This window comes from Tarenaya hassleriana, unplaced genomic scaffold, assembly GCF_000463585.1.
Source record: "Tarenaya hassleriana unplaced genomic scaffold, ASM46358v1 Cleome3, whole genome shotgun sequence".
NCBI lineage: Eukaryota > Viridiplantae > Streptophyta > Magnoliopsida > Brassicales > Cleomaceae > Tarenaya > Tarenaya hassleriana.
Window position 1 is genome coordinate 2076711 of NW_010966177.1, and position 12361 is coordinate 2089071.

General features: G+C 40.5%; 4 protein-coding genes across 8 annotated transcripts in view; all 4 read left to right on the forward strand.

Moving 5' to 3' along the window:
• LOC104818801 overlaps positions 1 to 1453 on the forward strand; it is a 7002-nt gene extending 5549 nt beyond the window's left edge. For both annotated transcript variants that reach the window (XM_010548543.2, XM_010548542.2), the window contains one exon: positions 1166 to 1453. In XM_010548543.2, the coding sequence (XP_010546845.1) occupies positions 1166 to 1224 (59 nt within the window). In that variant the 3' untranslated portion in view covers positions 1225 to 1453. The remainder of the gene's footprint in view (positions 1 to 1165) is intronic.
• A 2266-nt stretch (positions 1454 to 3719) lies between these two features.
• Positions 3720 to 6370, forward strand: LOC104818803 (protein trichome birefringence-like 10). 2 transcript variants are annotated; one of them, XM_010548546.2, is made up of 5 exons: positions 3720 to 4165; positions 4256 to 4773; positions 4883 to 5272; positions 5497 to 5655; positions 5742 to 6370. In XM_010548546.2, the coding sequence occupies exons 2-5, from the start codon at positions 4328 to 4330 to the stop codon at positions 6118 to 6120; spliced, it is 1374 nt and encodes a 457-aa protein (XP_010546848.1). In that variant the 5' UTR covers positions 3720 to 4165; positions 4256 to 4327; the 3' UTR covers positions 6121 to 6370. The 2 variants fall into 2 exon arrangements, with proteins under 2 accessions (XP_010546848.1, XP_010546847.1); XM_010548545.2 differs by having other exon boundaries at positions 3720 to 4773.
• A 182-nt stretch (positions 6371 to 6552) lies between these two features.
• On the forward strand, positions 6553 to 10231 carry LOC104818804 (NEDD8-activating enzyme E1 catalytic subunit). Of its 3 annotated transcripts, none has more exons than XR_772723.1 (10): positions 6553 to 6740; positions 6877 to 7040; positions 7386 to 7588; positions 7701 to 7933; positions 8017 to 8079; positions 8158 to 8214; positions 8311 to 8432; positions 8533 to 8650; positions 8757 to 9125; positions 9905 to 10231. XR_772723.1 is itself a non-coding variant. In XM_010548547.1 (9 exons), the coding sequence occupies exons 1-9, from the start codon at positions 6639 to 6641 to the stop codon at positions 9042 to 9044; spliced, it is 1350 nt and encodes a 449-aa protein (XP_010546849.1). In that variant the 5' UTR covers positions 6553 to 6638; the 3' UTR covers positions 9045 to 9464. The 3 variants fall into 3 exon arrangements, 1 of the variants encoding a protein (XP_010546849.1); XR_772722.1 differs by lacking the exon at positions 9905 to 10231 and adding an exon at positions 9213 to 9466; XM_010548547.1 differs by lacking the exon at positions 9905 to 10231 and having other exon boundaries at positions 8757 to 9464.
• A 1205-nt stretch (positions 10232 to 11436) lies between these two features.
• LOC104818805 lies at positions 11437 to 12344 on the forward strand. The gene is made up of 2 exons (XM_010548548.2): positions 11437 to 11673; positions 11762 to 12344. The coding sequence occupies exons 1-2, from the start codon at positions 11533 to 11535 to the stop codon at positions 12080 to 12082; spliced, it is 462 nt and encodes a 153-aa protein (XP_010546850.1). The 5' UTR covers positions 11437 to 11532; the 3' UTR covers positions 12083 to 12344.
• Positions 12345 to 12361: the final 17 nt, after the last annotated feature.

Below are 12361 nucleotides of genomic sequence, written 5' to 3' on the forward strand. Positions count from 1 at the left end.
GAATCCCAGCGCTCGGCAAGGGATTGTTCGAGCTTATCCATGCGTTGGGTGTTGTTGGTCTTAGTCATCGGAGATCGAGATGCTCTGATACCAAAGATGATAGAACAACAATGTAAAATAGATACGCAAGTTGTATTGATCAAATGGGAAAACACCAATACAACGACTGAGAGTTGATTCGTGTGAGACTCTCCCTCACCCCTTACCCTTAGACTTTCAATCACAAAATGCACAAGGAACCCAATATCCCATCTTTCGTTTTTATATCCGCTGTACAACCCAAAAGAGGTTCGCCAATCCCCACGCGCCCAAAACCGTTTTCCAAAAGCCTATAGTAATAATTAATACTAGGTAATAATGGGTTTGTTAAAAACCCCTTTTCCCTTCCTTGCTCTGCCACTCTGATCATTCTCCAGGCGATGTTGTCTCCTGCGTGTCCCTGATGTTGTCTCCTGCAGCTCCAACCTCAGCCCTTGCATCTATCTTTCCGGTGATCGGCTTCCTCCTCCTTACATAAGCTCGAAATGGTGTATCAGAGCTCTAATGTCCTCAAATAGTTAGAAAGTTCAAAAAGTGTCCATCTTTTTGTTTCCGAGATTAGCTTGATGTAGGTTTAGTTCATTTGCCCTCACTCCCTTGCTGCGAAAGTCGAGAACTTTGCAAATCTTCGCAGTAAGAGAAAGACGGGGGGTGGTAAAGGATCTTGTTGATTTGAGAGGAAAGTCTGAGGGTGGGAATGTATTGTGTAGATGTTTACATTGTTGTTCTCACGACAAGTATTATCAATTTTGATGATTGATATACACTCGTCTTCTCTATCTCAGATGAACTTTTCGATATTTTTGTTCTCAAACATTGCATCTTGTTTATTCATTAGGCATGGCATTCTGACTCCCATGAGAAGAGGATTGGCATTGTTATGATTCTGTTGCCTTAGCTCATGTTTCTGGCCCACTGTCTTACATTCCTGGATGAGTCTGAATTGTTGCTTACCCCTTCAGCTTTTTCCAAGTAGCGCAAAGAGTGCATTCACGAGATATGTTAAAGCACATTTTTGGCATTTTGGTCACAGAAGTTTAGGCTCTGTCTCTTGCATCCTAAATTGGCTTTACCCTCTGTACATTCATCGATTTCTAAACATTCTTTTTACCGTCTTATGATGTAGATGAACCAGAAGGTTGGTGGGAAGATAGTAACAAGGAGAGGTGGGAGCAGAAAAGGTAGAGACTTGGGGTCGCAATGGCTGCGTAAGGTAGAACCTTGTTTAATACCCATTAGGGCAGTTGCAAACATTGATGAGCCGCTGTCAAACCACAGCCGATTTCTCTTCAGATCTCAGCTTTGATTGTATTGTATCAATGTTGGCACATATCTTTTAAGAGCCATGATATCATATGTGAAGAAATGATCTTTAAATCCGATGTGTACTATCTGCCATTGCCATTTTTCGATCTTTCAAGTGTTATCAACGTCGGTACAGTGGTTTTCCTGGGCTATGTTGGTCCATGTTCTGATGGTTTCCGCATCTAAATATGGAAAATGGTTTTGAAGGATCATGAACATGAACCACGCCTTGACAATCATGGTTGTCAATTTCCCAATTTTCCTGGACAAGATCTTATGTCTGGACATGAAGCTTTCAGATTCGACCCCCCTTGGACGTACATTGCAGCGAGCAAACGCAGACGCAAATATCAGCGATTGGAGTTTTTGTCCTGATGTTAGTAGTACCAGCGAGCAAACGCAAGCGCAAACGCAAACGCAGATACACTAGGACTGCTACGCCAATCAAAGCACATTGGAGTGGAGGAACAAAATCATGATCAGGAGGAGGAGGAGGTGGAAAACCAAGGAGCGATGTGAGATCCGTCCTCTACGCTTGTTAAATTCAGCGGTTGAGTATATCAATGAGAGAAAAAAAAGGGGGCTTAAATCATTGCTTAATCAAGTTTAACAATGCTGGGTATCTCTAAAATCATAGAAAGATTTGAGCTTTAACCTTTGATCTTGATGGGTACGCAATGTTCGGTCTCCAGACAAGCGTCATGTGCTGTCTTTTTATAATGGAATTTCATATGCATTGCCTCCCTCCCTGCCGTGGACGGCTCGATGTTGGACTCTCGAGCGATATATATATATATATATATAATTTTCCATGAGAAAGATTCCAACTGATTTCGTGACCAAAGATGAGCGCAATATTTAAGGGTATACTGTTATTACATATTTCATGTTTTATTTTAATAGATACGAAATTATCGAACTGTTTATAGCTCTATGACTAAACGAACATTATATCAAAAATACCCTCTATTTGCTATTTTTACTTCAAGACATATCTTTTTCCAACTGTGATCATGTGACTCATGTGATCCGAAATATAATCTTGATCACATTAGTCATAACATTAAATTATTAATATTTTTATCAAATGATTAGTGAGATATATAAGATATGAATATAATGAATGAGTGTGATCATCATAAATTTAACGTTATGACCAAAATGACCAAGATTAAATTTCTGGTCACATGGATCACAGGGTCACAATTGGAGAAGAGTATGCTTTGAAGTCAAAATAGCAAAGTAAGTGTATTTTTTATAATGCTCCGATGAATGACTCTTTATTGATATTTTTTTACGGAAAATTTTGATTATCATGAGAGTGAGTCGTAATTATTTGAGATATACGATTTGTTAAATTATGAAAAATAGTTAAGATGTAATAAGTTTGGCAAATCTTTGATTAATTTTCTTGTTAGTATTTGTTTGTTGGGACAAGGGATATTTTGTCGGGGGAAATTCAAAATAAAAGGAAAAAACAAAATCGTGCTATTTATTTATTTCATTTTGTTTGGTAAAAGTATTTAGACCGTTGCTTGTCAAACGTCAAAGCGGCGTCAGCACGGCCTTGCGTTTTAGTTTTTAAACGCTAATAAAAAAAACCTTAGTCCAGTTAATACAAAATCCTGAATAAATACTAATTCACATATTACGAAAATATCTCATTCAATTACAATCGAATATATAAGTAAAATCAATGAATGAATACATCAAAAGTCGGTTAACAAACAATTGCAAATTACTTACACCACAGTCATATAATATACATTTATGGAGGATTATAAATATCTTTTCATTTTAATTCCAAGGTGGGATTGTTTTTAAGTGGATTTGGGTGAATTTATTGGTATTTTGTTAAATTATTATTATTATTATTATTATTATTATTATTATTATTTTAAGGTAAAGGTATTGGGAGTCCCACTTAGGCTAGATTCCAAAACTATATTTTGAAACGTTACCTTATGACACAACATAAACCTCTTCCATAGAAGATAACTTTTTCCAGTTTTTGGCAATTTCCTTTGTTTGTATTCAATAGTTTTAATTTTATTTTATTTTTTCATTAAGATTGTTAATATATAATATACTCTTCACTTCCATATAGAACTCACAATTCTATTTATAATATTTGATTTACAATCATATTCACTAATCTTACTTCATTATTTTTACCGAATTCGGATATTGACTCACAATTAATCCTGGACTGCCACCTTTAATACTGTTTGGAAAAGATAATTTGTTGACTAAAACAGCATAATTTTCCATATAACCCACATTAACTTGTATTTTATATTTGTAAATATATTTTTGACACAAAAAAACCCAATTAAAACACCCATGTTTCCACTTTCCAGCCCCACGATCTCCACAAGGAACGCTCATCTCTCTCTCTCTCTCTTGTGTAATCCTGTGCAGTAATCTCAAGAACTCAACACATACTGCAAGAAAAACTTCTGAGTTTTCTTTTCTTATTTTCGTTTGTTTGGATTTGAACCGAATCGTCTTTGTATTTGTGGACATATTGCCATTAATTCACTTCCAAAGCACCTCTCTCTCTCTCTCTCTCTCTCTCTCTCTCTCTCGGAAAGGGTTTCAGAAAGGGAAAAGATTAAAAGCGCATAGTATCACTCCGCCTTGAGTGCTTCCTTGCTTCCTCGACACCTATTTCTTCGCATCATTCTTCATAATTCCAGGAAACTGACCTACCAAGCAAAGCAGCCCCTTTCCCATTAACAATCCTCGACATGCTTCAGCTCTATTGGCCATGACGCTTTGTCTCCGTTAGAACCTGTCAGTAGACGAGAAAGAATATCCAGTAAGGAAGTGAAGTCTTGAAATTTTCTCTCTCTCTGATCCTCAGATGCCCAAGAACTCATCTCTTGATACCCGAGCCTTTTGATTTCAGTTCGAGTTTTGAAGAATACCCAGAAGATCAAGATTCGAACTTTGCTTTGGTTTTTCCCTCTCCGAGGCTCAGATGTCGAAGAACACACCTGCAGAAGACGATACAGCCATGCCAATCTGTGAAGTGCTGAAGAGATTCAAGCGCTGGAGGCTATTGTTCGAACCGTCTGTGGGTGTCTTGGGGTTTTTCCTGGTCGGCTTGTGTATAATCAGCGCCTTTTTCTATTTCGATTACAGAGCCGTGGCTAAAAGGTACGGCCTTTCGGATCAATCGGAGAGATTTATGTGGTTGAGGCTTGATGGGTCTGATGATAATCCCAAGAGAGTGGGGTTCTTGGAAGAAGATGGAAATGGGTGCGATGTGTTTGATGGAGACTGGGTTTGGGATGAGACTTATCCGTTGTATCAATCGAAAGATTGCAGCTTTTTGGATGAAGGGTTTAGGTGTACTGAGAACGGAAGGCCTGATTTGTTGCACACTAAGTGGAGATGGCAACCCAGACTTTGCAATTTGCCCAGGTAATTTTCTCAGATCCTCTCATTGATGATATTTGGAATCTGAGTTTATTAGCTTTTGATGTTCTTGGCCATCTCCTTTGGTTCTGAGCTTGATTAAATGGATTATCAGATTCGATGCAAAACTGATGCTGGAGAATCTCCGGGACAAGAGGCTGGTGTTCGTTGGGGACTCGATAGGACGAAACCAGTGGGAGTCTCTTCTGTGTCTGCTGTCTTCTGCGGTTGAGAACAAGAGCTCTATCTATGAAACCAATGGTTGTCCGATCACAAAGCACAAGGGCTTCTTAGTGTTCAAGTTTCAGGACTATAACTGCACGGTCGAGTACTACAGATCGCCGTTTCTCGTCGTCCAGAGCAGGCCGCCGGCTGGATCACCTGATAAGATCAGAACGACCCTGAAACTGGACACGATGGATTGGACCTCGGCCAAGTGGAAAGACGCGGAAGTGTTGGTCTTCAACACTGGCCATTGGTGGAACTACGAGAAAACCATAAGACAGTGAGTTCATTTTATCATGCCCTAACTGCTTATGAGTGTTGTTTGTTCAGACCACAGGATTTATTGTCTCTAAAGCTGGTTTTGTCTTAACAAATAGTTCCTATAAGAGACCATACTTCTTCTGACTGGAGTCTGTCTCATTAAATTGGATAAACTCTGCCAACAAGACTGAATGGTCTTGGTTCATCATCTGGTCTCATTTGATTCCACGGTTTTACTGCAAGGGGCTGTTACTTCCAAGAAGGTGAACAAGTGAAAATGGAGATGAGGCCAGAGGATGGATACAGGAAAGCTATCGAGACAGTAGTACAGTGGGTACAAGACGAGGTTGATTCGAGCAAAACCCAGGTCTTCTTTCGCACCGTTGCACCTGTTCATTTCAGGTTTGTCCAAAAACACGTTCACTTTTTTGTCCAAGATTTTAGTCACGTGTTCTTTCTCTTCATGCGACTGTGTGTTGTGGCCGCAGGGGAGGAGACTGGAGAACCGGAGGAACATGTCATATGGAGACATTACCCGAAATCGGAACCTCATTGGTGCCTTCAGGGACATGGGGACAGAAAAAGATCCTCAACGATGTCTTGTCTGGTCTCTCCAACAGATCGGAGACGGTTAAACTGAAACTGTTGAACATAACAGCCATGGCGGCTCAAAGAAAAGACGGCCACTCGTCTCTGTACTATCTCGGTCCAGCTGGTCCTGCGCCACTGCACAGGCAAGACTGCAGCCACTGGTGCCTCCCTGGAGTTCCCGATTCATGGAACGAGCTCCTCTATGCTCTGTTTCTTAAGCACCAAGCTTCTTCTCGGACTTTCGAAACAAGTACGGGAAACGCGACACGGTGGTGACGGCGGGCAAGAACAGTTTAGAACAGCTCCGTTTCTTACAGGAATGGCGGGGGTTTTGACGAGGCTTTTTGACATGGGAAGATAAGAAGACACAGCAGAAAGAATTAGTTCGGATGGTTAAGATTTAATTGGGTGGGAAAATGTAATTATGGTTTGATCGTGTCTCTCTCATTGTAAAGATATGAATATATCCATATGGTGTTTAAATGCTGTCCATGAAAATATTCATGATAACTCAAAAACATAAAGTTCCAAAAAGAAAAGACAATAGTTTTAATAATATCGAAAAATTTAAGTTTGGAAATTATGGACATTTTATTATTGGGCCTAGTCTATTTATTATGTTGAGAGCCCACTTACAAGAAACGGCCCATATAAAAATTACGGACCTTTTTTTTTTTTTTTTGTGTGTTTTCGGCCTCGTCTCGTCTCTCTTCAGTTGTTGTCCTTGTGATCGGCTAGAATCGCCATTTTTCTATCTTCCTCGTCTTCTCTCTCTCTCTCTCGCCTTGCTTTCAATGGCTGATCCCGAAGTTCCCCAGAGCCGGTCGAGAGACCTCGACAAGCTTCTTCTCCGACCCGGGAATCTTGTCGGCCCCGACTTCTATCCCGGAACCGAAGTAAATCTTACTTTCTCTCTCTCAGACACACGCGCGCGCACCACGCACCGGCTTTTTGATTATTCGATGCTTATCTTTTTCTGGGTTTTTCTGTGATTTTGTGTCGATTATGGTTTATGGGTCAATTTCTCCGCAGTTGAGAGATGACCTTCGGGAGTACGCGAGAATCTTGGTGGTCGGTGCTGGAGGACTGGGATGCGAGCTTCTCAAGGATTTAGCCCTTTCGGGTTTTCGTAATTTGGAGGTGATTGATATGGACCGGATCGAGGTCACCAATCTCAATCGCCAGTTCCTATTCAGGCAATCTCTCCTTGTTACCACTTCGGTTCCATTTTCCTGTCAGTATAGCCCGCATGAGTATATCTGAACCGTTTCTTGTGCTTCTTACCTGTGAACTAAACCCGTCTTTTGATCCTCGAAATGGTGTGGGCTTTCTATCTGGTTGCTATGAATCTCAAAAGCTGGAGATTTTCGAGAGCCGATGATCTAACTTCCGTGCCCATATGATCCGTTGATTTAGTTCCGTTCTGTTTCTGAAAGTCTTGCAGGTGTTCTGTTAGTTAGATACCAAGCAATGGTTAGCTCTATCACTGGGTAGTGGTTCTTGCACGGGTTTCATTAGATTTTTGTTTGGTCCTGTTTTAGGCTTGAAGATGTCGGAAAGCCCAAGGCAGAGGTAGCTGCAAAACGTGTCATGGAGAGAGTGAGCGATGTGGACATTGTGCCACATTTTTCTCGTATTGAAGACAAAGAGATTGAGTTCTATAACAATTTTAATATCATTGCTCTTGGTCTTGATTCTATCGAAGCTCGGAGATACATAAATGGCGTAGCTTGTAGTTTTCTTGGTATGTGATTCCTGTTAATTTTCAATGAGAACTTTCTTATTATACCTCTTTTTCGTTTTTTGGTTCTTTGCCATCTCAGATCTGTTGTCTGATCATTTGCTTTGGAATCTAGAGTATGATGAAGACGACAACCCGAGAAGAGAAACGATTAAACCGATGGTAGATGGTGGAACCGAAGGTTTTAAAGGTCATGCTAGAGTTATTGTACCGGGAGTTACGCCATGTTTTGAGTGCACCATCTGGCTCTTCCCTCCTCAAGTGAAGTTCCCCTTATGCACTCTTGCAGAAACCCCTAGAAATGCCGCTCATTGCATTGAGTATGCCCATCTAATAAAGTGGCCCGATGTAGGTGAACCATTTTTCCATTTTCCTGTGTGTCTGCACTTTATAATGTGTTTATCCACGGTATCTGCATTCCTTACCTGCAGGTTCATGGCGGAAAAACCTTTGACCCAGACGACCCAGAACATATGAAATGGGTCTATGATGAGGTTGGTTAAAGCTTCTACTTCCTTCAGTTCCGGGTTTTGCTTTTTGGTTTAGCGTCAATACTCTTTTTCTTTTTGCAGGCTCTCAAGAGAGCTGAGCTTTTCGGAATTCCTGGAGTCACATATTCTCTCACGCAAGTATGGAACTTTACTCTGATTTTGCTGCTAAATCCTTTAAAATACGTTAAGCATTCGAGTCGAAATGCCTTAGTTGACAATTCTTTTCACAACCAGGGTGTGGTTAAAAACATCATACCGGCAATTGCTTCCACCAATGCGATTATATCCGCAGCCTGTGCGTTAGAAACCTTGAAAATCGCGTCTGGCTGCAGCAAAACACTTTCAAACTATCTTACGTATGGCTTACTGTTTTCTTCCATTTCGTTTCGTCCCAAGGCATTGTAACTGTAACGTTGTGTATGTTAAGCCATGCAACTTGTCATCCATTTATGGCAGATATAACGGCGGAGAGGGTCTCCACACGAAAGTAACGGAATTTGTGAGGGACAAGGACTGTCTTGTATGTGGTCCTGGCATTCTGATTGAAGTGGACACCTCAATTACTTTGCAAAAGGTCAGTTGCCCACCTTATCTTCTCCATTTGTCTCTCTGAAATGGTAGATAGAAGATCACATCCAGTGGTTTATTTCCTTGATCTTTCATCTCAATTTCTGGAACAGTTCATTGACATGCTCGAAGAACATCCGAAGCTTCTATTGTCGAGAGCAAGCGTCAAACATGGCAAGAGCAACCTTTACATGCAGGCGCCTCCGGTTCTGGAGGAAATGTACCGACCAAACCTGAACCGGCTGCTCTATGATCTCATGGGAAGAGTCCAGAAGGACACAGTCCATGTTTTCGGAACAGCCCACAAGAATGACGAGAAACAGTCGAGCTTGACGAAACTTCGCGTTGTCTTCAGAGGAGCAGACGGTGTCACGGACATGGACACGGCCGTTGGAGCTTGACCTTCCCTTCTGAATATGAATGCATCCCCGGAAAAGGAACTCCGAGAGAGGAAACAAAAAAAAGAGAACAGCTCAGTAGAGGTATGCACTCTGCTCAATTTACTACCACTCTTGTCTTGTTTTTTGGTTGGGTGTTAACATAGTTATTGTTGGATGCTTTGTACGAAGAAACGCGTCTATTTTTACGATGGATCGGTCGTTTCGTTTCGGGTTATACATCTGATTGGTGGTTAACATGAAGATGTGAGAATCTATGACCAAACAAAAACAAGAAACTGATGTCTGTTAGTTGTGTCCTGAGATTCTCTGAGTTCATGTCCTGTCTTGTTCCTTCATAGTGAATATTTTCACGTGTCGTGTACATTCGCATTATGGGTCGATTGTTCAAGAACAAAATTAGGGTATTGAAGGTTTTGGATATATCATGAAGCCGTACTCTGAAGGTCTCAGGTAAGATATCTGGCAGAATATCACGGGTATGAATTGATAACTATATAACAAAAGGATAGATTTATTACAGAAAAATATAATGATCTAGATCGGGTATTTGAAAATAAAAGAGTAAACTTTAAAAACTTGCATCATGCATATCATTTGTTTGTCCATTTTTAATCCACCTCATATCCATGAAAAGGTTGAACGGATGAAATAAACATCGGATGGTTATGGATGTTCCATAAAATGTTGAAATAAGATTCATCAACTGTAATCACGATTTCATAAATGGACCGCGGCAAATGCATCTCTTTTGTCAAATAGGGTGGCGGCTGTCTCATTATGGGCATTGATTGAATAAGCAAGTTCTTTTTTGTATAGAATAGTCTAAGCTTTTGTTTGTTGTTTATCATTATGAATGATAGAAAGAGGATTGTGGAATGAGAGTGTCATTAATGAAATCCCAAAGCAAAGACGGTGGCACCTTATTAGTCGGAGGGTCCAGAAGAAGTCGGCGTGAACCGTGTGAAAGGTTTTTTGGTAAACGGCCATCCTAGACCCATACTAATTTCGGTGGTGGGAACTAGTCATATGATTTGGAATTATATGCTCCCTTCTAATGGAATTCGAAACGGGACAGATGATTTGTTTCTTCGTTTCACCGGTTGAATTAATCAAATTTGAGATTATTCACTGAACAATAAAGTTTTGAGCTTTACCAATAATAATAATAATAATAAAGTTTTGAGCTTTATTTTCTTCTTTGATTTTTTTTTTATTTCCATGACGGCATATTTGGGCTGTTTATTTACTAGCGGAAGAGATAAGGGCAACAAGTTGGGGGAATGCTCCAAAAAGCCCTTCAGCGGAATCTCCGAGATCATAAACGTATCCCATCCAAAGTTTGTGGCCTCCTTTTTATTTGCTGTTTTATAATATACTAACCTTTGTTCATCAATCTATCGGGAATTACAAACGTGATTTCCTAGGAAAAGGTTTCAACTTTCGAGGTGGGTTTCGAGTTTCAACCGCATACATACGTACCTATACATTTGAAGCCAAGAGGTCCTTTCTCAGCCACAAGATCTGCCGCTCACAAGTTACCCTTTGTTCTGTGGCTCTGCTTCCACCTCTCCTCCTTATCCATTTAGTTCCTTTGAATAGAATACGAAACAATATTACCGAACCTAAAGTGTTGAACTTTACCTATCTTCCAAGGTGGTAATATAAGATTGAATCTAATAGACTACCCACTAGATCGGTGTGTGACCCCACACTCTTTGCAGACAAAACAAATCGGATCGGAGATGGATTCTGCTGACAGCTTTGTTCTTGTTTTAAACCCATTTTTGGACTCTCTCCCCCCAAATTGCTCAGTGTCCAGCTCCCTATCACTAATTCCCTTCCAATGGTTGTTGTTGTCATTGCTAATTTCAAAGAAAATATCTTTTAGCCCTTTATTGGATGGGGAAAAAAAATGGGTCCATTCCATCGAAATGATATATTGATTATGGTTTTTTTTTTATATGGGTTAATGGATTATATCAAAAAAAAGGAAAGAAATAAATTAAGATTCAGTAGTATGTATGCAGACAGTGGGTTGGGTTTGACATAGGAAGACTGTGGATAAGGGGCGGTTGTTAGAGTTCCATATGGAGGAGAGATTGGACTATGAATTTTAAGCCATTAGGACAAATTATGGGGGGAGAGAGAGAGAGAGTGCTGTGGATGAGATGTGTAATGAAATTTGAGATATGGGTGTGTTGTGTGAAGCTTTGATTCTATCTCTAAATCTACAACTGGATAACATCATTGCACCGCTTCATGATCCTTTTGTGGGACTTAGCCAGATTAGATTGCAAATTTCGTTTGGACCCACTCTCCCACATGCACTTTTCCCTCTCTCTCTCTCTCTCTCTCCTCTCTCTGAGCCCATCTCTTGCCTATTTATGTGACCCTTTCAACATTCGCCCAACTCCACTAGAGTTGGAGCAAAAACACTTCTTTCTACGCACTTGGGTCTCTTTGCTTAGACGACTAAGTTGGGGAACGTATGGCCATGGAATTGGCTATGGAGCTGGAGCTTGAAGATGATGTCTTCTTTGCTGACATAAGCAAGCAGATCTCTCTTCTCATCATGGATGAAGATGACGAGCAAGACCCTGTTTCTGTTTGCTCTTCTGTCTCTTTCCAGGTTTGTTCCTAACCCATCTCTCTCTTCCTTGATTTATGTGGGTTACCCTCTTCTTAATACGAGGTTTTGTTTTGATATTTTGAAACAGGGTTTGTTGGGAGGGAATTACCAAACTGCATCTGCAGGTGTTGGGGTATCTCCATATGCGTATGAGCAGAGCTGCAGGACAAGAGAGAGCAAAGGGACAGGAGTGTTCATCCCGAGATCTTCTTCTCAGCCACGAAGGAAACAACATAGCCAGAAGCAAGGAAGGTTCAGCTCCTTCAATCCAAAGCCGCAATCTCACCAGCAAAGGCAGTTTCAGCAGCAGCATGACAACTCAAGAACTCTCGTCTACAACAGCAACAGTACTGTCCATGCTTCTAACCCAAGAAAAACCTACAGAGATTCGGCATCAATCTCCACTTAGCCAGTTCTAAAAGATCCAATCAGAAGATGCTAATAATGGTAATGGTATGCTTTTCATATGTAATATATAAAACATATAAGATCTATTCGTTTGTAAATCAGCAATGAATAAGGACCATCAACATCAAGGAGGAAGCAAAGGGCTTGTTGGTCGTTTATCCAAAAGGGTTCTTGAAAGATTCAAGCTTTACATGATTCATCAATGGTTGTGTAATATTTTTCACTGTCTTCTTAGTGTTTCACTGACTGTTCCTCTTGTAATATTCCCCCCCCCCCCCCT